The 20,401-nt window shown below is 41.2% G+C and overlaps 2 protein-coding genes across 2 annotated transcripts; both read left to right on the top strand.

Annotated features, from left to right (window-relative positions):
* The first annotated feature begins 1,425 nt into the window (after positions 1-1,425).
* Positions 1,426-5,842, top strand: mmp9 (matrix metallopeptidase 9). The gene is made up of 13 exons (XM_074680823.1): positions 1,426-1,804; positions 2,071-2,312; positions 2,494-2,642; positions 2,734-2,862; positions 2,971-3,144; positions 3,262-3,435; positions 3,530-3,703; positions 3,794-3,949; positions 4,044-4,245; positions 4,357-4,496; positions 4,571-4,721; positions 4,896-4,999; positions 5,102-5,842. Exons 1-13 carry the CDS (start codon positions 1,667-1,669, stop codon positions 5,224-5,226), a joined length of 2,058 nt encoding a protein of 685 aa, XP_074536924.1. The 5' UTR covers positions 1,426-1,666; the 3' UTR covers positions 5,227-5,842.
* A 334-nt stretch (positions 5,843-6,176) lies between these two features.
* On the top strand, positions 6,177-20,342 carry LOC141798898 (zinc finger protein 335-like). Its single transcript, XM_074680822.1, has 28 exons — positions 6,177-6,408; positions 8,003-8,196; positions 8,324-8,600; positions 9,163-9,240; positions 9,455-10,597; positions 10,698-10,880; positions 10,980-11,144; positions 11,238-11,496; positions 11,584-11,761; positions 11,840-11,952; positions 12,041-12,059; positions 12,186-12,302; positions 12,502-12,578; positions 12,735-12,895; positions 12,993-13,222; positions 13,335-13,434; positions 13,523-13,611; positions 13,745-14,001; positions 14,108-14,222; positions 16,222-16,419; positions 16,677-16,819; positions 16,945-17,084; positions 17,176-17,273; positions 18,403-18,489; positions 18,603-18,686; positions 18,778-18,837; positions 18,970-19,075; positions 19,635-20,342. Exons 2-28 carry the CDS (start codon positions 8,005-8,007, stop codon positions 19,763-19,765), a joined length of 4,800 nt encoding a protein of 1,599 aa, XP_074536923.1. The 5' UTR covers positions 6,177-6,408; positions 8,003-8,004; the 3' UTR covers positions 19,766-20,342.
* The last annotated feature ends 59 nt before the right edge of the window (positions 20,343-20,401 follow it).

Here is a 20,401-nt window from a genome sequence, read left to right as displayed (position 1 = left end):
ATAGGTACAAGATTTCTTAACCATAAAAGGCAAATCAGTCTGTGAGAACGGATGTGCTATGGCTTCATAATAACTTTCAACATAAATAACAATTGTTGCAATTACATGTAATCGTACCTTAAATTTATATATATTTTGACTTTTTTTCGAGAAAGTTGTTTATTTTCTTGAGTCTAGAAATGCAGCATATCAACTAAAAGAAAAACATGTTTGCACAGGAATTAAAGATGTCAGTTGTGCCATCAGCAAAAACAACAAAAAAAAAGCCCCTCATATGCAGCTTTGGCCATTCATGTGGGATTACAGTGACTCACATGCTGGCTGAGACACATCCCTGCCCACAACACCTTGATATCACTAAACCTCAAAATAATAACAAAAACAAACAGACACGCTCCATGATACACAGTTGTTATTCTCAGAGCTACAGACTAGCAATCAAATGGGCTGTTGTTAAAAAAACAAAACAAAAGGGATGTAATGTATCTTTGTAGCTTTTGACTGGGAGTATTAAATAACAGAGGTGTGAGTTGTAAGATCCTGTTCTTCTGAGCATTTGGTGTCATGGTAATTACCAAACAAGATGAATCAGTCAGGGCTAATGAGTTGACACATCCAGGGGATGAAGCCAAAGCAGATGTTGCATCAGCAGTGTATTATGATGATGAAGCAGGTAGTTCCCTAAATTTGTGGCCAACAAAAACACTGTAATGTTGCAAGACATACAATCTGAAGACATGGGGATTTCAGCATCTTTTGCATCGCCGGTCAGATTTAATTGATTTATTAAAGAAACAGAGACAATAATAGTGAAAATCCATAGAAACATTTCAACCATTGCACATTTTTCCAACCTTTCCTTACAATTTTCTTCCTTGACCCAATTTATTGTGTCCACTTGAGGAAGTTTGTTTCTATTTGGGACAAATAAGGAACCAAACTTTTTATATCATAACTTAGAGCATAAAAATAACAGTGTCTAACTGGATCCCATGACAAGTTTTTTTGGGGAAAAGGAGCATCAATCCTTGGTCTTTTTGATGACAATGACTTCCTAACACTGTGCTTATGCTGTCTTTAGAGTTCCTTTTAGTTTTTCTGACCTGTGTCTGCCATGTTAACGCTTAAATTAAGTAAAACTCTCTAAACTTTCTAAGGAAATTCTTAACAGTTAATGTGGCTCTTATTAAGGAAGAATGACACCCACTCAAAATGCTATACATGCAGCCATAATAAGAAACAATCATTTCATTTGAACCCCCTCAAAAGCACTTATTTGAGCTCAAAACATGCCCATAAAAAGGCAACTAGTTAACTATTAGCTGTTAACTAAGTCTAAAAGTGGATATGTTGGAAATTCCCCATGTCTGTTCAAGAAACATACCCTGTCAGGGTAAGTGGGAGGGTTGAGGTTTGTAGGCAGGGGGGCGAGGTTAGGTGACTAAGACTGCATGATGTATAAAAACAAGATCCACAACCCCAACAGAGGGCACAGAGCGAAGACAAGAGCTTGCAGTCAAAACACAGACGGAAGACAACACTGAGGGAGAAACACTGTTGACTTTCAGAGGAGAAGCTTTGAAAGACTTGTCTATCTGAGAGACTGTTTGCAGCAAGCCTATCAATACTTTTTTTTCCATTTCGGCAGTCTACAGTAGCTCTCATCATGAGATGCTCTGCTTTTACGGTGTGCTTAATTTTGGGGATAAGCACGCAGGTCGGATGGAGCCTCCCACTCAAGTCTGTTTTCGTAAGCTTCCCAGGAGACATCATCAAAAACGTGACTGATACCGAGCTGGCAGAAGTGAGTAGCAGATGGTTCATTTTGTCTAGATACACTGAGATTCCCCAAACAGTGTGCCATCAAGCTGTGTGGGGAAGTCATTTTTCACACAGAAATCATTCCCATCATGTTAATGAAGAGAGAGAAAAACAGTTTCTGCTATATTCAAGCTATAGGAGGCACAAAAACACTTGCATTTGATTTCCAAACTGAACTTCACTGAACAAGTATCCACTCATCATCACCTGTGCAGACTCATTCATGTGTGTTTTTTGTTCTCCTGCCAGAAATATTTGAAGAAGTTTGGCTACATACAAGACAACCTGCAGCGCAGTGGCTTCCAGTCAATGGTTTCCACCTCCAAGGCTTTGAAGAGGATGCAGAGGCAGATGGGTTTGGAGGAGACAGGAGAGCTGGACAAAGCAACCATTGAGGCCATGAAGCAGCCTCGCTGTGGGGTTCCTGATGTGGCCAACTACAAAACCTTTGATGGAGATCTTAAATGGGACCATCATGATGTCACTTATAGGTGAGTGGAGAAAAACAATGTCTATTAGAGCTAATGATGTTTTGGTGCTTGTATAGTGATTCAAGGCACCACATACAAACAGTTTCTAATAAGTCTTTAATTGAGATGTATCACCACCATACCTCCACCTGAGGAGTCATTAGGAAGTTTGAAAGCAGTGTCATTCTGTTCTTCCCCACAGGGTCATCAATTACTCCCCTGACATGGACAGCTCTCTGATCGATGACGCCTTTGCCCGAGCTTTTAAGGTGTGGAGTGATGTGACCCCTCTGACATTCACCCGGCTCCAAGATGGGACAGCTGACATCATGATCTCATTCGGAAAAGCTGGTTTGTTTGTTTTAGTTATTTTGTGGTCACACATGATTTTGCTCCACACGCACACAAAGAGTTATTGACATGTGTTTAATTTCCTGTCCAGACCACGGAGACCCTTACCCATTTGATGGTAAGGATGGTCTTCTGGCCCATGCTTATCCTCCTGGTGAGGGGATGCAGGGTGATGCCCACTTTGATGATGATGAGTACTGGACTTTGGGAACAGGACCAGGTAATCACATACACCAGTGAAGTGACGCCAGCATAGTTTATATTTGTGAGGCTGTCTCCCTCTAGTGGTCAATTTATAGATTGCAGTATATCTTGTTTTTTCCTTCAGCTGTGAAGACTCGCTATGGGAATTCAGATGGGGCAATGTGCAACTTCCCTTTCACTTTTGAGGGCAAGTCTTACACCACATGTACCACCGAGGGTCGTTCTGATGACCTTCCATGGTGTGCCACCACAGATGACTACGACAGAGACAAGAAATATGGTTTCTGCCCAAGTGAACGTAAGCTTAACAATCTATTCTGCGAGGGACACTAAAGGTTGAAAGCCATTGAGATTAAATTTGTTTTAATTTTTTTGAGTAGCTTCAGCTCATATGTCTCAATTTTCATCCTGACAGTTCTGTACACATTTGGAGGAAACGCCAACGGAGCAGAGTGTGTATTCCCCTTCATCTTCCAGGGTAAAGAGTATGACAGTTGCACTACAGAGGGCCGCAGTGATGGCTACCGCTGGTGTTCCACCACAGCCAACTTTGACAGGGACGTAAAATATGGATTCTGCCCCAGCCGTGGTAAGTGACAGGAACCACAATGAATAGATGTTGTGTACTGCTGTCACAATGGTTTGTTTTCCTACTGTTGATTTTATGTTTTTGTTTTGACCAGACACTGCTGTGATTGGTGGAAACTCTGAGGGAGAACCCTGCCACTTCCCCTTTGAATTCCTGGGTAAAGAATACAATTCCTGCACTAGTGAGGGACGGAGTGATGGCAAGCTGTGGTGCGGTACTACTGATAGCTATGATGACGACAAGAAATGGGGATTCTGTCCCGACAAGGGTGAGTACATGTAAGACAAAGCAGACAAGGTAAAATGCCATTTCAACCCTTGGGAGTTGCTAATAACGTACATTACTGGCTATGTTACAGGCTACAGTCTGTTCTTGGTGGCAGCCCATGAGTTTGGCCACGCCCTCGGCCTGGATCACTCGAACATCAGGGAGGCTCTAATGTTCCCCACATACAGCTATGTGAAAGACTTCTCCCTGCACGAAGATGACATTGAAGGCATTCAATATCTCTACGGTACGATCGAACCAACCTAATTCATTATGTAAACACCGCCCTGTTAACAGTTAACAGCTCAACAAGATTTTGTTGTTTCTCTTTTGTTTTTCAGGACGCAAAACAGGCCCTGATCCCACTCCACCTAAGCCTGACATCCCCACTACCACCCAGTACCCCACAGATAAACCTGAACCCACTGAACCCTCCATCACCACCATCACACCACCTGTAGACCCCACCAAAGATGCCTGCAAGATCACCAAATTTGACACCATCACCACTATTGGCGGAGAACTCCATTTCTTCAAAGATGGGTGAGAAAATTAGCCTAAACTTCTTGTAATAACAGGAATAAACACAGTGTATATGTATATGTAAATGTATATGTATGTGGAAGTGTTTGACCCGTGCGTTCTTTTGAACAGATATTACTGGAAGATGTCCAGCAGAAATGAGGGAGGACCCAAGGGACCATACTCTATTTCTGAGAGGTGGCCAGCTCTTCCAGCAGTTATCGATTCTGCCTTTGAGGATGTTATGACCAGGAAATTGTATTTCTTCTCAGGTAATAAAATGAGATAGCTGAGTCTCACCATTTAAGCTCAAGGTGCACACATACTGATTGTTATCTTTCTACAGGAAACAGATTCTGGGTGTACACCGCAAATAATGTTTTGGGTCCCCGCAGCGTTGAAAAGCTTGGCCTCCCCAACAGTATTCAGAAGGTGGAGGGAGCTCTGCAGAGAGGCAGAGGCAAAGTGCTGCTCTTCAGTGGAGAGAACTTCTGGAGGTAAGTTAAAGTTTTGGCTCTGCTACATTTAGCATGTCTTTTACGGGAAGATTTTTAGCCATCCCATCTGTTTTTGAATTTTTGATTCTCACCTAAAGCTTTAAGAAGCAACTTAACATAGTCAGTAACTTTTACTAACATTTTCTGGTATGTTTTTGCACTTGCTTTACACAGGCTTGATGTAAAGGCTCAGAAAATAGACAAAGGTTACCCCAGATACACAGATGCTGTTTTTGGTGGTGTCCCCAATGATGCTCATGATGTGTTCCTGTACAAAGGTATGCAGACAAGTCCTTTTGTTCACTGAACAAAATTAGAATATTGTATGACTGGGTTTTTATTTTGAATAACATTGTATTAATCTTACTATGATTTTTTAGGTCACATCTACTTCTGCCGGGACCGCTTCTACTGGCGTATGAACTCCCGCAGACAAGTGGATCGTGTTGGCTATGTAAAATACGACCTTCTCAAGTGCACAGACCACTCAGTAACTCACTACTGAGAAGAACAACTCACAGGGGGAAGAGCTGAAAATAATCTGTAAATTTGTAGCACCTTCTTTTTCTTCTGCGCAGGGGTCAAGGAGAATGTGATGCAGTATTTGTGTACAGCAGCTGTTGTATGATGTGTGTGTGCTATTTGGGATGCAAATAATTGGCCTTTATATTTATTTTGGCCTATTCTATCAAATACAACATTTGCCTTCAGTACAAAGGTAAAGGCCCCAAAGAAAGCAAATTAAGATCTTCAGCATTGCCCTTCCCTATGTAGGAGAAATCTGTGAACCGACCATGGTGGTCTCATTAGAAATTCATATGAAATATCCTCAAAAGCTACCTGGATCACATTCCAGGTGATTTTTTTTTTTCTTTCTTTTCTTTTCTTTTTTTTTTTTAAAGTCTGACTGGTTCAGACGGTCAACAGTATTGGATTATTTTTTGGGTATTTATAACAATATCTCTTTTTTGTCCTGAAGCTTGTTTGTTTTGTAAAAGACTGTGTTATTTCTCTGATGGCATAAAGAGCCCGTTATTTGCACTGGAAGACAATTGCTTGTCTCCTTCACTGAAATTATTTATTAGACGTATATTTTGTATTAATATCTTAAATTTAAATGCAATAAACATTCATGACAATTACTTGCTGCTGTCATCTGACTCAATCATCAAAAATAACACACACGAGTTACTCAATACAACCATACTCAGTCAATTACTCCATTAAGTCCTTCGTTCCTTGGAGGTCATGACATGTAAAGAAAAACAAAGTCAATTCATTGGTTTTAGTAACTAAAGTTTATTATTTTCTGTGCAGTCGACTAAACGAACATGGAAAGCTCACGTTAACACAGATTACTCCGCACCCAGTGTGTAATGCGTCTTCCTCCAAAAACAGTAGTCCACCTAGCGAATTTAAACACCGTATTTACAAATCATCCAAAGGAATCAAAAAGCGTTGATATCTCTTTCACATTGAACAATACATTCCAGAAAATTATACTGATTTTTTGACGCAACACACTTCATTTTTAATTTTTACAATAAATAAGATCCGGTTGTACGGACAGGAAACAAGGAGAATCTCATGGCGCCCGACTAGAATGAGGCAACAATTATCGGCTGCTAATTTCCCTTCGATTTAGCGCATCTACACCAAAGGATACCGTCCTATTCGAAAATACACGGTAAGAAAAAAATTTGGAGATTCTGTTGCTAAGGAGGGAAATAGTTTTAATTTTCTTCAGGGAGAGATTGAGGGCGGTCTGCCGCAGCTCAGGCCCTCGAGGTCCCCAGTAGAGCTTCGAGAACGCCTGAGTGGAAAAGTAGCTCGCCTGCTGTAAAATGGCTCCGCCGAGCAGGCAGGATGAAGGGCAGCTAGGCCTGTTACAACACCGCAAACCTAAACACACACTGTGCTGGATGGTGCTTTGCCTGCTGTGTTCACAATGCTGTGCCATTGACATGTGTTTTTTCGTCAACATTACCCATTTCAACAACTCAAAAGCGTTAACAGATTTAGCAGGTTTATCGCCTCTGTTTCGTTGGCTGAAAACGGTAGCCAGGCAGCTTTTAGCTAGCATTAGCTGCTGTTGCTAACTTGTTACATTTTAACCAATACAAGCTGTTGCTAAAACTCTGCTTCGCGTTGTGACTGAAGTGTTGCCGTTTATTTGGTCCCACCTGTATTGTCATCTTCCCACTTCTTTCAAGGCCAATATGTACGGCACAAATATCCATAAACACTAATATTCACGAGCCTTGGTGAAATCCCTGAGCACAGCCAAGACATAAGAAGCTTCATCTTTAGCCAACGCACACGTTACTGGCTAAATGCTTAGTCTGACTTGATCTCCTACATTTTCCTGTGAATTGTAGGTAACCAAACACCTTTGTGTAATGCATATTGTCTGAAGTGTATTACAAAAGGTGCAAATGACTCGTAATCAAGTACAGACACATCTTCCTACCCACCAACCCACACATAATATTTAGCAGAAATAAGTAGGGGGTAAAACAGATCAATATATTCCAGTGCGTCCAAAGTGGTTTGAAGTTAGAGAGTTAGCATGACAGATTATATAGTAGGTACAAATTGCAACTTTTCTTATTTTTATTTTTTATCTCTGGCTTAGATTGTTTTGAATTTTCCTGTTTTGTTTATTTTTTGCAACAGAAATTAAAATCTCTCATGATATAATCCTTATGACCAAATAATTTAAATCCATAAATGCCAGGCCACATTTAAAGTGAACTAAATAAATCAAGAAGACTGAAAAACATTTAAACTAGATCCCAAAACTCCAGGGTCAATTGCCAGAGGGCTGTTTCATGCTTTTTGTTATTAATACGTGCACACAAACACACTTCACCTGACTTGTGTTAGCTTTTTATATTATGGCTTCCTCACGAGACAGAGTCATGATATACCAGTGTTCCTCTTTTCCGGATGTCTGCTAGTCGAATATACCTCATGTGAAGTCATTCCTCTTGTGACATGTTAGCTTGAACTAAAAATACCTTGAAAATGCCAACAATCTTTCAAGTAACAACAATCAGATCTGCCCTATTGCAAGATTTCAAGGAACTGGACACCAGTTGTGTTTATCTTTCAGGGCTACTTGGAAAAACAAAATTTATTTCCAAAAGATATGGCTGATGTCAGGGCACACAGTTATCACAGTATATCTTTCAGGCTACTTGTGAAAACAAAGCTTATTTCCAGAAGAAATGTCTGTCTGAAACTTTGATACTAAGCTTATGTTTTGTTTTTGGAGATAGTTATGGATTCTGAGGAGAATGAGGTAGAGAGCAGCAGTGATGCAGGTCCTTCAGGGATGGAGGAGCCATCTGAAAGTGGCATGGGAATGGAGTCATCTGAGGCCATGTCTGCAGATAGCAGTGATGCTGCTGCCTCCCATACACACACCCCAGAGTCTGACTGCCACGTGGGACAGAGCTCAGAAGGACTTGTGGTTTGTTTTTGTTTATTTACTTCAATTAAAAAGTTGTTTTTTGGGCTTTATTTGACAAAAAATGAAACTAAAAAAACAATCTTCAAGTTAAGTGGTGTTAAGTGTGTGTGTGCTCCTCTCTGTCAAGGTGTTCATCCCAGAAACCAGCTCAAGCACAGACGTCAGAGTTTCATCTATCCACCTCCCAGACTCCTCCTCAGTGGCCCAGTCCACCAGTGTGTCCAGCGTCTCCACAGTGACTCAGTCAGTGTTGGTGTCTGAGTCAGCCCAAGTCTTGGTCCACTCCAGTGCCGCTTCTGAGGGAGCCATGATGGTTTCTGACTCAACCGCCTCTACCTCGTCAGACCTGGGTTCTGCCATTGACAAGATCATAGAGTCGACCATCGGCCCTGACATCATGAATGGTATTTCCAGTGACACTGCCTTTTTCTTTTCATCATATACTGCAAAAACTGAAATCTTATCAAGTGTTTTTGTCTTATTTTCATTAGAAAATTCCTTTTTAGACTCAATATGAGCCAAATTCACATGACCAATCCAGAAAAATGTCTTGTTTAAAGTTATTTAAGGACAAAAATGAGATCTGAATTGCTCGTAACCAGTAAAAAAAATCTGCCAATGGAACAAGAGAAAAGTTACTTGTATTAAGACATTGTTCTAGTCTCAAGGAAATTTTCAAGCAATTTTTTCTTGTTCCATTGGCAGATTTTTTACTGGTTACCAGCGATTCAAACTTCATTTTTGTACTCTGATAACTTGAAACAAGACATTTTTCTGGGTTGATACGCTGAAAGTGGCTCATATCGAGTATAATAAAACGATTTTTACTTAAAAAAAGACAAAAACACTTGATAAGATTTCAGTTTTTTGCAGTGTATCTTCAGAAAAACACAAGTGTTGAATTTGGTTAATACATTTACACATAAACTAGCAGATCTGTGATTCTGTCTGCTGTTGCTCTGTAAGGCTGTATAGCTGTGACCAGTGCAGAGGATGGAGGGGCAGAAACAACCCAGTATCTGATATTACAAGGACCAGATGACGGTAAGTGTGTGGGAGTTTGTGCTCAATATAAAGAATAAACTGAATACACACTGTACTTATACTCAGGACAAACAGTTGGAATTCAATGACAACTGAAGTGAAGTAAAACAGTTTCTGAATTTTAGTTTGCATTGAATTTATTGAGATTATTTCAGGTGATGAGAGTCTCTTTTCAACTGAACTGATTCAACCTGAATTTATTTATTTGTCAAAGGTGCTCCTATGGTAGCCCAGATGTCATCTTCAGCCCTCTCTGATCGAATCGCCATAGAGGCTCTTGCAGAAGGCCCCACATCCACATGTCTGGACCAGGGAGACCTTCAGAGCAGCCTTGATCCCGACCAGCCTGATGATCAACCTGGTCACTCTGGGTACCCAGAGGACAGCAGCAGTCACCCCGACCAGCCTCAACACTCTCACCCCTCACAGTACTTAGACTGCAGTGCAGATGGTCCAGACCAGACAGGAGAATCCTCATCTTCCTATGTAGAGTGTTCAAGTGAGGAACCCGACCAGACTCGCTCAAGGTCAAGTTTTCCTGACTACAGTGGTGATAACAGTGACCAGGACCTGCCTGGGTATGTGGAATGTAGTGGGGCAGACTCGAACCCTATTAGCAGGGGGCACTATGTGGTAGAGTGCAGTGCTGGCTATCTAGAGTGTGCAGTAGATGATGGAGAGCAACCGCATCACTCGCGCAGTTACATTGACAGCAGTGCAGACCACAGGACTCAGACAAGTCGTCAGTACGGGGCTGAATACAGGGGGGAGTGTGTTGCAGCTGCAGATTCTGAGCAGCCAGGTTGTTCTCAGTATGGAGCGAGAGATGATGATGATGAAGATGATGACGACGATGAGCAGAACCAGGATCCAGATCAGCCGCAGCACTCTCAACAGCAGCCCCAGCACTCATGTTACATGGAACGCAGCAACGGCCCTGAAGCCTCCCTCTACAATGACGACAGCTCCTCCTCAGATCTCCCTCTGGCAGACACGGCAGGTTCAGGTGGTCTGCCTGAGGCGCTGGAGTGCAGCGAGAGCCAGCCTGGGCCCTTCATTAGCAGCAGCGGGACCTACACCTCAAATCCAGAGCCTGAGCTAGCCCACCAGTGCTCACCCAGCCAAGAGGAACCTCAAGGCTCCCAGGGGCCTCAGGATGAAGCTAGAATGGTCAGGGAGATGGAGACATCAACTGTAGATGAAGGTTCTGGTGATAGAGCACCAAACCTGGCTGAGCTGGAAGAGATGATGGAAGTTGTGATTGTGCACCAGTTCAAGTGTAAAATGTGTCCATACAAGAGTGCTTCCAAAGACACACTTATCAACCACATGAGAGACAAACATTTCAAACCTGCAGGTAAAGCACAGTTATACAGTTGGTTATGTATGAGAAAGACACCACTAACTCTTTCCTCTCTTTCTGAAGTATTAATTTTGTGCTAAATCTCTGGTTTCAGGGGAGATGCCGAAGAAGCGCAAACGTGGAAGACCTCCTAAAAGTGAGACGTTGGCTCGCCGCAATGCAGAGAAGAAGGAGGCACAAGAGAAGAGGGCAGCAAAGGTGAAGACTCCTGAGCCTCAACAGGCAGAGGAAGAGGATGATGATCTTGTGGATGCTGGTGCTATTGATGACCTTGAAGGTTAGGGAAGAGGGTTGTAAATGAACATTTTTATTTTCTCATCAAAAGAATCTGTCAAAGGATAATAAGTCATTGAAACAATCCCCTGTACATCCTCAGAGGATAGTGATTACAACCCAGCAGATGAGGACAGCAACAGGAGACCACCTGTGGCTCTGAAGAAACCTACACCTCCAATATCTTCCTCAACCCAAGGGCGTCCTCGACGTAAGGTCGCTCGTCCCAGGAAGTACAGTCTTTTAGAGGAAGGCTACAATGGAAAAGGTGAGAGGACAGACTGCACAGGAGTGCTGCTTTAATCACCATATTTACACTTCATGTCAGTGTTTTTATTTCTTTTTTAAATGATTATTTCAGAGGCAGAGAGTCTCGCTAAGAAGCCGAGGTTAAGCTCTGATGTTAGTGTACCTAACGAGGCAAGCTCTTCTGGGCTAAATAATAGTCCTGTAATGGAAACTGATGGAGACACAGCTGAGGCAGCAATAAGCCAATCAGACTCTGAGAACAAAGACCCTTCATCCAACTCACAGCCAGAAGAGGAGTTCTACCCAAAGAAGCGTGGCCGGCCTTCTAAGCGCTTTCTTCGCAAGAAGTATAAGAAATACATAAACCGAAAGTAGGTGTCACCTCCAAGTGAAAATGTGTCACAAACAGAATGACATTACCTTCACAAAATTTTAATTGCTTCTTCCTAATCTTGCAGCCGGTACTACAGATCCCTTAAACCACTCCTGAGACCTCACAACTGCTGGATCTGCGGCTCACGCTTCCTCACACAGGAAGATTTGCGCTTCCATGTGGATTCCCATGAAGGTAGCGACCCCGAGCTCTTCAAGTGCCTCCAGTGCAACTATCGCTGCAAGCGCTGGTCGTCACTCAAGGTCAGTACAACAAGAATAGTCAGAGCAAGCAGTCCCATCTTTATTCAGTTTCCTAAAGAATTTGGCTTTTTTTGGCAGGAACACATGTTCAATCACGAGGGCACTAAGCCTTTCAAGTGTGAGGAGTGTGACTACACAAGTGTTTACAAGAAAGATGTCATTCGCCACTCAGCAGTCCACAACAAAGACAAGTGAGCTTATCAGAAAGTATCAAAGATTAACAACACTTTTTACAGGTGTTAAAAGTATTTTCACTTCTCTTTCTCTGTCATTTCCCAGGAAAAAAAAGACAGAAACGGTAAGACATTTTTTCTGCGTAAGACTTTGTAGCATCAGTTTTGTTGTCCGTTTCTGTTTGGCAGTTTATCACTTTTGTAGTGAACTGTTTAACATCGTGACTGGTGCATTTTAATTTATCTCGCAGGTACCAAAGGTGTCAGAATTCCTCTGCCCCGTTTGCCACAGGGTTTATCCCATGCAAAAGAGACTGACCCAGCACATGAAGACTCACAGCTCAGAGAAGCCACACATGTGCGACAAGGTCTGAGATACAAATCTGTATTTTGATTGTTCAAGGCAACTTATTTCTGGGAAGTGGTAGAGAAAAAGCTTCTATGTAGAAACCTCATATAAAAGTTTTTGTGTATAAATGTTCAGTTCTTACAGAGAAGTCAAATAACATACAGTTTTCAAGTCTTCAGAGGTCTATGGACGTTTAGGACATCTTTCTATCTTTGCAGTGCGGCAAATCCTTCAAGAAACGCTACACATTCAAGATGCACCTACTAACCCACATCCAGAGTCTTGGAGACAGCAAGTCAGTATCAACTGTTTATTTTACCTCTTTAATTCTGACAGTGCGCATTTAAAGCACATGGTTGTAACAGAGTTTCACATCACAAACAGGAATGACCAAACAGGAAGCTTGTTTCTAAGTATCATCACTCTAACCTCTGGATGTGCTTCCTCATAGGTTCAAATGCGAGTTTTGCGACTACACTTGCGACAACAAGAAGCTGCTGCTGAACCATCAGCTTTCACACACCAACGACCGTCCCTTCAAGTGTGACTACTGTAAATACTCCACTTCAAAAGAAGAGTTCCTCGTTTCCCACCTGGCAATCAAACACACAGGTTTCACAGCGTTCATCCTACCTGAGCAATCCAATCACATCTGCTTTATTGTTAATTATTTACGACTCAGTGTGATGTTTGTTTGTAATCTACACAGGAGAGAAGCCTTTTTCTTGTGAAATGTGCCACTTCACGACCAAGCACAGGAAAAACTTGCGCCTTCATGTGCAGTGTCGTCACCCTGAGGCTTTTGAGGAGTGGTCACTGTCTCACCCTGAGGAGCCCATCAGGAGGAGACGCAGACCCTTTTTCACCCTGCAACAGATTGAGGAGCTCAAACAACAACAGCAGCAGCATGAAGACTCTCAGGGCTTGCAGAACACTATTGTGAGTGTTTTAGAAGGTTTCCGAACCCTGATCCAGAACTTCTTTCTTACTAGTAAGCTTTGTCTCTTGCATCAAGACATGATCTGAATCTTTTTTTTTTCATTTTCATCAGGTTGCAGTTGATTCTGCAACACTACAGGCCATGCATGGTATGGAAAATGCATCCGTCGCCCAGGATGCATTAGGAAATACCACCATCATTTATGAACAAGGTCAGTCTTGATGTCTTTAAGAGACACTTTTCAGTATTTTATTGGTGTGTGTCTGTGGTGTTGATTTTGTTCTGCTTGTGCTCCTCAGCTGAATCGAGTGACATGTCAGCCCAGAATGCCCTCGACCTACTGCTGAACATGAGCAATGCCCGGGAGTTGGTTGGAAATGGCTTACAGGTTTGTTGTGCTTCTTAGGAATTTACCTTTCACATACATATCAATGTAAAGTGTGCTCGTATTTGGCAACAAGAAAAAAAAATTCTAGTAGGCACTAAAATTTCTGTGTGTCAAAAATTGTCTGACTTCTCAGGTGGCAGTCCTGAAGTCTGAAGGTAAAGTTTTGGAAAAGGGCGTGTGGAGCACAGTGACGTCAGCACCAGGCCAGACCCAGAAGGTTGTGACCTTCCATGTATCAGAGAATGGCGAGACTGTGCTGCAAGAAGCCTATGAGGCAGCCACCTCTGAATCAGGAGAGCTCACCCAGATCGCCATCGAAGGCTATGAAGGTGGAGGAGAGTTCAGCGTAGTGGAACAGTCCTCTGAAGAGAATCAAAGCCCTGAATACAGGTAAGTGAGCACACAGTGTGACTGTTGTTTGAGGCAGGAAAAGCAAGAACTATGACGAGATTGAATGTTGTATTTTTTTTCTATGATTTTTCTTGTGTCTTTGCAGTAATGTCGAGAGCAGTCCATCTCAGGCTGCAGAAGTATCTGGATCAGAGAGCCTGAAAAGTGACAAGTTCTACCTTTCCTCAGCCCTACCTGATGGTGTTCTGCAGCAGGTGGAGGTAACTGCTGAAGAGAAAAATGAGTTCTGCATCATAATTAGAGATGTCACAAGATATCATGACATCAGACAGGGTGTCTTTAAAAGTATTAAAAGTTGATAAATCATATGTGGGAAAATTAAGGCCCTTAAAAAGTATTAAAAAGTCTTAATCGTGATGTTATGAGGTATTAAATTTTATTGGTATTCAAGCTTTGACCCTAAAAGTATCCATGAATAATTATTTTCCTCCTAGCGACTGTTACAAACTAACCTGACACGCCAGACAGACAATTCCATATATCCGCCACAGAAATAGTCCATCTGTTTTGAAAATGTTTTCAGGGTCTGAACCTTCAAAAATAACCACGCCTGATGATTGGACGATCATTCTGCTCGTCACATTCATCACAGACCAGCGTGAGGATCTAGAAAAAGCTTTAGCGTCTCAAAATGTTTCACTCTAGATCATTAGAGTTTCTCAAGCCTCCTGAGAAAATTTCTCGGACTTTTGAGGACCTGGGATTTTGGATTCTTATGATTTTAGAGAAGGCTTCCCCCAGGTTCCCCTGATCTCAGATGTTTGGGAACAAATTTTCTTTGTTGAAATAATCTTTTTACTGGATACTACGTGATGAGATAAGGTATTTATCAATACAGTTACGTAGCACTGTTGTTTGAGACGTGACAACAAGAAAAGTTGTAATTTTGTGAGCCGTGGGCTATATGTATCGTTAGCAGCCCAACATATCCGTAGGCTAATGTGACAACAAACTCAGTTCGTACAGTAGTTTAGTAGCCATCTGTATGTATTTTATGCAAGTTGGCCTTAAATAACTGTTATATGTTGTGGTAATAGGAATGTCAATTAACCTGCATGTAGTTTCATTTATACTTTCAAGCTTTATTCCTTCTCAGCTTACCTAATTTATGTTAAAATGAAAACTACAATCATCAAAGATTGGTTGCTAACAGCAGCTTAAAGGTCTTATACTTTTTGAAAGGTTTTTTAAAAAGTCTTAAAAAGGTATTGAATTTAACCTCAGGATTTCAGCATATACCCTGTCAGAACTCCTGGTCGTCAAGTATTTCTTGTTGAGGTAAAAAGCTGTCCAGTGAGATCAGTACATAACAAGGTTTGTTAAACTATGTGATACCCACCTTGGCCTTACTCCTGTACTGCCTCTGGCTCTCAACACAGCCTGAATATTTTTTCATGGAGGACAACATTTGCAGAGAACAGAATGAGAAGAATTTGCATCATGTCAATGTGCTGGTAGCACTCTTTGAAAATAGGTCTAATGCATCCAATAAAGTTAAGCCAAAACTGCCCCAAAAAAAGGAAAAGCAAAACGTTTCCTGCATAGACTGTATTAATTATACCACGGGCGAGGGAATTGCTACTGGTAACTGTGTCAAAAAATTAACATGTATTTGTGGGCAAGATAATTCAAATGTGATCTCTATCACAGTTTGTACTTCTTTATAAATCCTTAGGACTTCAATGTGAATGATTACACAATTATAAAAAAAGATGATGACAAGATCAAACATTTCAAAGTGGACCTGCATGTTTTTGTTTTTTGAGAATTTAATTTGTCCTATCTTATATCTCATCCATTGAAGTTTTTTTAGAGTAGTGATAAGACATCCTTTTGTCTCTTTCTCATGAACCCAGTATCATGTATCGTCTTGTGTCATGAGCTCAGTGGATCTTCAAATCCCTAATTCAGCCTTAATAACCGCAAACACTTATTCTTCACAAATGTTTATCCCATCTTATCTTAGGGTAAATATTTGTGTACAATTTCTCTTTCCACTTTCAGCAAGCACACACTTCTCTTTTTGTATTCTTAATATTTTCTCTATGCTTTTCTACTTTTTAACTGTTTAAACCAACAGACCAAGGCAAATTCTGTGTGATGTAAAAACTACTTGGTGATAAATCTGACTGATTGTGATACCTCCCTAATAAATCCTTAGAGTGTTCATGTTTTGACAGATTTTTTCTCATCTTTTAGCTGAGCAGCGAAGCCTCAGCCTCCCCCTCGTCTGTGAGCTCGCCCAGTCTGAGCACCAAGAGGTTTTCCTGCAGAATATGCATGGAGTCTTTCCACGGACGCTCAGACATGGAGAACCACAAGAGAGCACACTTGGATCCCAGCACCTTTAAGTGTCCTGATTGTGACTTTACATCGAATTCCTGGCCTGAGGTTAAGGTGAGCAACTTATTTGTGCAGTAGTCTTTGCACAATTCAACAAAAATCTTCAATAAAGTTTTGATTTCTGTTAAAAAGGCACATAAAGTGATCAGAGCGTGAGATCCTGTGCTGCAACAAGACCCAAGTTTTTCTATTGAGATTTTTCAGCTCATCTAATAGAGAGAAACAGAGAGGTTTAGCCAGCTCATATGTCTTCAGATATTTCTCTTCATAACTTCATGTCACCTTGAACCCAATCTATGTCTGTTTTGTAGGTTCATATGGAGCTGCACTCCTATCTTCGCCCTCACAAGTGCCAGAGCTGCAGCTTTGCCTCAAAGAACAAGAAAGACCTGCGCAGGCACATGATGACACACACCAATGAGAAACCATTCGCTTGCAACCTTTGTGGTCAAAGGTACGAGGGAATGATTACAATCATAACCAAACTTTTTAATGCAGCTTAACTGTAGCACAAGACTGCGAAGTGGGAGCAATGAGCTGTCAGGTCAACGTTGCTGTTTCCCGTGCTCAATATTTTAGGTTTAACCGCAATGGCCATTTGAAGTTTCACATGGAGCGACTTCACAGTCTGGAACATCCCAACTGGAAGAGCCGAACCCCCACAGCTCAGCAGACCATCATAGTGAACAGCGATGAGGAGGCGCTGGCCACGCTACAATGTAAGGATCGCAGCAAAGCTAAACATACAACACAATAAATCTTGGTTGTATTCAGTGTAAAATATAATGTAAATATTTGTGTGTTTGTCAGCTCTGCAGGGACATCAGGCAGTGATCACTCCAGAGCGTTTGCAGGCCTTGGGTCAGGAGCACATCATCGTCGCTCAAGAACAGGCTCTATCAGACCAGGTAGCCAAGATATGATGATACTGGACATACCTGGAACTAAAAAAAAACAAAAAAAAACACTTACACATAGATTATTTTTGCCATCACTTTGAAAACATCTCAGGTTTGATAACTAAATATTAGTGGTGGGACTTGATTAAAAAAAATAATCAAATTAATTATGCCATTTGTAATTAATTAATCGTAATTAATCACATTTTAATCACATCAATATTCAACATCAGAAGCAACACTTTTCAAGCTAAACAGATTTTGGTAGAAGACTAAATCATTGAATATTCTCATACGGAAGTTTAAACAACAAAATCCTGTTTATTTTGGTTAGAAGATGTTTTTTTGAGGACACTACTGTCAAGTACATTCATCAGCCGTTATATGGTAAATAGTGCCGTCAGGAGATTAAAAAAATAATATTATTAAGTACAGGATTTGTAATTAATTGATCTTATTAATCACATTTTTTTTTCAACTGGTCAATATTAATTAAAATGTCCGTGTTCCCTGCCATTGACATTCGATTACTGTTTACCGCGTCTATAGAAGTAAATTATATTTTTCAGCGGAGGGAGGTGGGGTCTGGCGGAGCTTGTCAATCAAAATCCTGCTTGTAAACTACTGTGGGTGACAGCGGTGCGCTCTTTAGACTAGAGCTCAGCATGGATATGAGGAGAAATGTGAGATGACAGAGACACAGAGAGACGCTGCAAGTCAGGAAAGTTCAGGCAGCTCACGCTCCAACTGAGGATGTGTTGCTGTAGCTCAGAGAGAAAGAGCGGCGCCATTGTGAGAAAAGACGACGGAGATCATGGAGAGGATCAAAGGATGGAGCGCCCGAGATGAAAGCAATCAAAAAAGTTTGATTTGTCTGTATTTTGGACCAAAAACAGGAAGAGAGACATAAAAGAAGAGAGTCCACTCTTCTTAGGTAACTTTGGTGTTTACATGGTCAGAGAAACCAAGATTATTTGGGTCTTAAAAGATCATTCAATATGCTCTGAAAATGGCCGGTAGCTAATGAGTTAATCTTGCGTTGATTTTTATAACACGTTAATGTGCGGTGTAATTAATTAATCTAATTAACGCGTTAAAGTCACAGCCCTACTAAATATATGAATGTTTTCATTATCAGGAGGATGGCCCATACATCCAGCAGATAACCACCATAGACGGACAAACTGTTCAACACCTAATGACAGGAGACAACCAAATGACTGAGGTAATTCTGTTTATATTTGTCTGCACATTCCTAATGTGAAACATGTGCTCTCAAATCTGTTCTCTCTTTACTAGCTTCCTCCTTCAGTTAATTCTTCACATGTTGTCTTTCAGGTTCAGTATATCATCTCACAGGATGGAGTGCAGCACTTAATCCCTCAGGAATATGTAGTTGTATCTGAAGGACAACAAATACAGGTTTGCGTGCCACCTCTTAAGGAGAGAACTATTGGATACATGTTTATGTTTTTAAGATATCTCTGTTTAACATCCTTTGTTTGCGCTTCAGATGCCTGATGGGCACATTATCCAGTACGAGAATGATGGAGCCTTCCTGCAGGAGCAACAGGTGAGGCAGATATCAGTCGTTAGTTAGAGATTGAGCTGGATTAATCAAAGCAAGGCAGATAATCTAATACTGTTTATTGTGAAAGTTGTACTTTGATTAAAACTTATTGCTCCGTCTTCTAAATGTGTCCAGATTGCTGTAAGTCATGACGGTCACATCCAGTATCTGCCGGTGAGCTCAGAGCAGCGGATGGTGAACGCTGAGGATCTGGAGGCTGCTGCACACTCTACTGTCACAGGTTGGCTGTCTTGAAGTACAGATCTTGTTATTTTTACTCCTCAAGTGCAGTGTATTATTACTTTCATCAACCAAATGCATCACAAACTAAGCTGATAGTGCATGAAGCAGTTTTGGAGTTCACATGATGATAAAGAATCTCCCAGCTGTTAGATTCATTTCATGTTGCTATTGAAATCTTTCAGGTGAAAGCAAAAAAGTAATTGTATGCTGTTTGGTGATTTATTTAGGAGTTGGCCCTGGTCCTTGTTTGTTGTTGTTGTTTTTATTTTCATGCTTTAGAAAAAAGGGGACATTTTGGATATGAATATGTTACTCAGCAGTGGCCGACTCATAAACAAAACAGGTTTATGTGCACACTTGATCGCACTATCCAAGGATTGATTTTTAGACCCCTTCAGTATCATTATTAAAAATAACCAAACCATCTGTACGGCTTGTCTGTGCGCTGTATGGCCCGTTCATTATCCTTTCTATGAAGAAAAAAATATATAGGCGTGGCGATTCACTGAGCTTTATGTCAACAAGTTAAACTCAGTGTGTGATATTTACTCTTGCAGCTGTAGCAGATGCAGCCATGGCGCGGACCCAGACGGTCTACACTGAAGCTACACCTGAACAGCTGGAGCAACTGCAGCAGCTGCAGCAGCAGGGCATCCACTACGACGTCATCACCTTCACGGGGGAATAGACTACTCTCTGATCATACCAGTACAAACCACTATGAGCTACCACAAGTACAATGACCTCAACTTATTTATGCATTCAGCTGAACAAAAACTTTCTCTACTTCACATTTTCACCTGCTTTTGCACTGTTCGGAAAGTCTTTTGTAAATCTAGATTGCACCCATCGCTTCTAACTTAATCATAGGGGCTGTGCACTCAAGGCAGTTTGAGCACGGTTGGTTTCTTCCTTTATCAATGATAATTGTTCATGTTTATGTGCCTCAGCTGCCTCCATTTACAGTACAGTAAAATCAAATGAAAATTTAAGGCTTATATTATGTAACAGAAACTATACCAAGTGTCCAAAGGACCATTAGTTTTTGAAAGGGGTGATATGAATGGAAGAGCAGTGTTTATTTCTGATCTGTGATAACGTATGTTAGTACGTGAATGCCACATTATTGTTTTTACTTAATATTCATCGATATGTACATATCTTTTGATTATGTTTTCTGCTCCATGATGGAGAATGGTGATGATTTGGTGAATAGGAAATGTTTGATAAGCTGAAAGCTGACACCAAATAAATCTCTTTGTGTATCTCTGTCCATTTTTTTTATTTGTCTGTTTGGAAAAATTATTACTATTTTAATGCAGAA

The sequence above is a fragment of the Halichoeres trimaculatus genome, unplaced genomic scaffold (assembly GCF_033239565.1).
Source record: "Halichoeres trimaculatus isolate MK-OKI-2021-1 unplaced genomic scaffold, fHalTri1.1 fHalTri1_scaffold_11, whole genome shotgun sequence".
NCBI lineage: Eukaryota > Metazoa > Chordata > Actinopteri > Labriformes > Labridae > Halichoeres > Halichoeres trimaculatus.
This window is presented reverse-complemented; position numbering and strand designations above follow the sequence as displayed.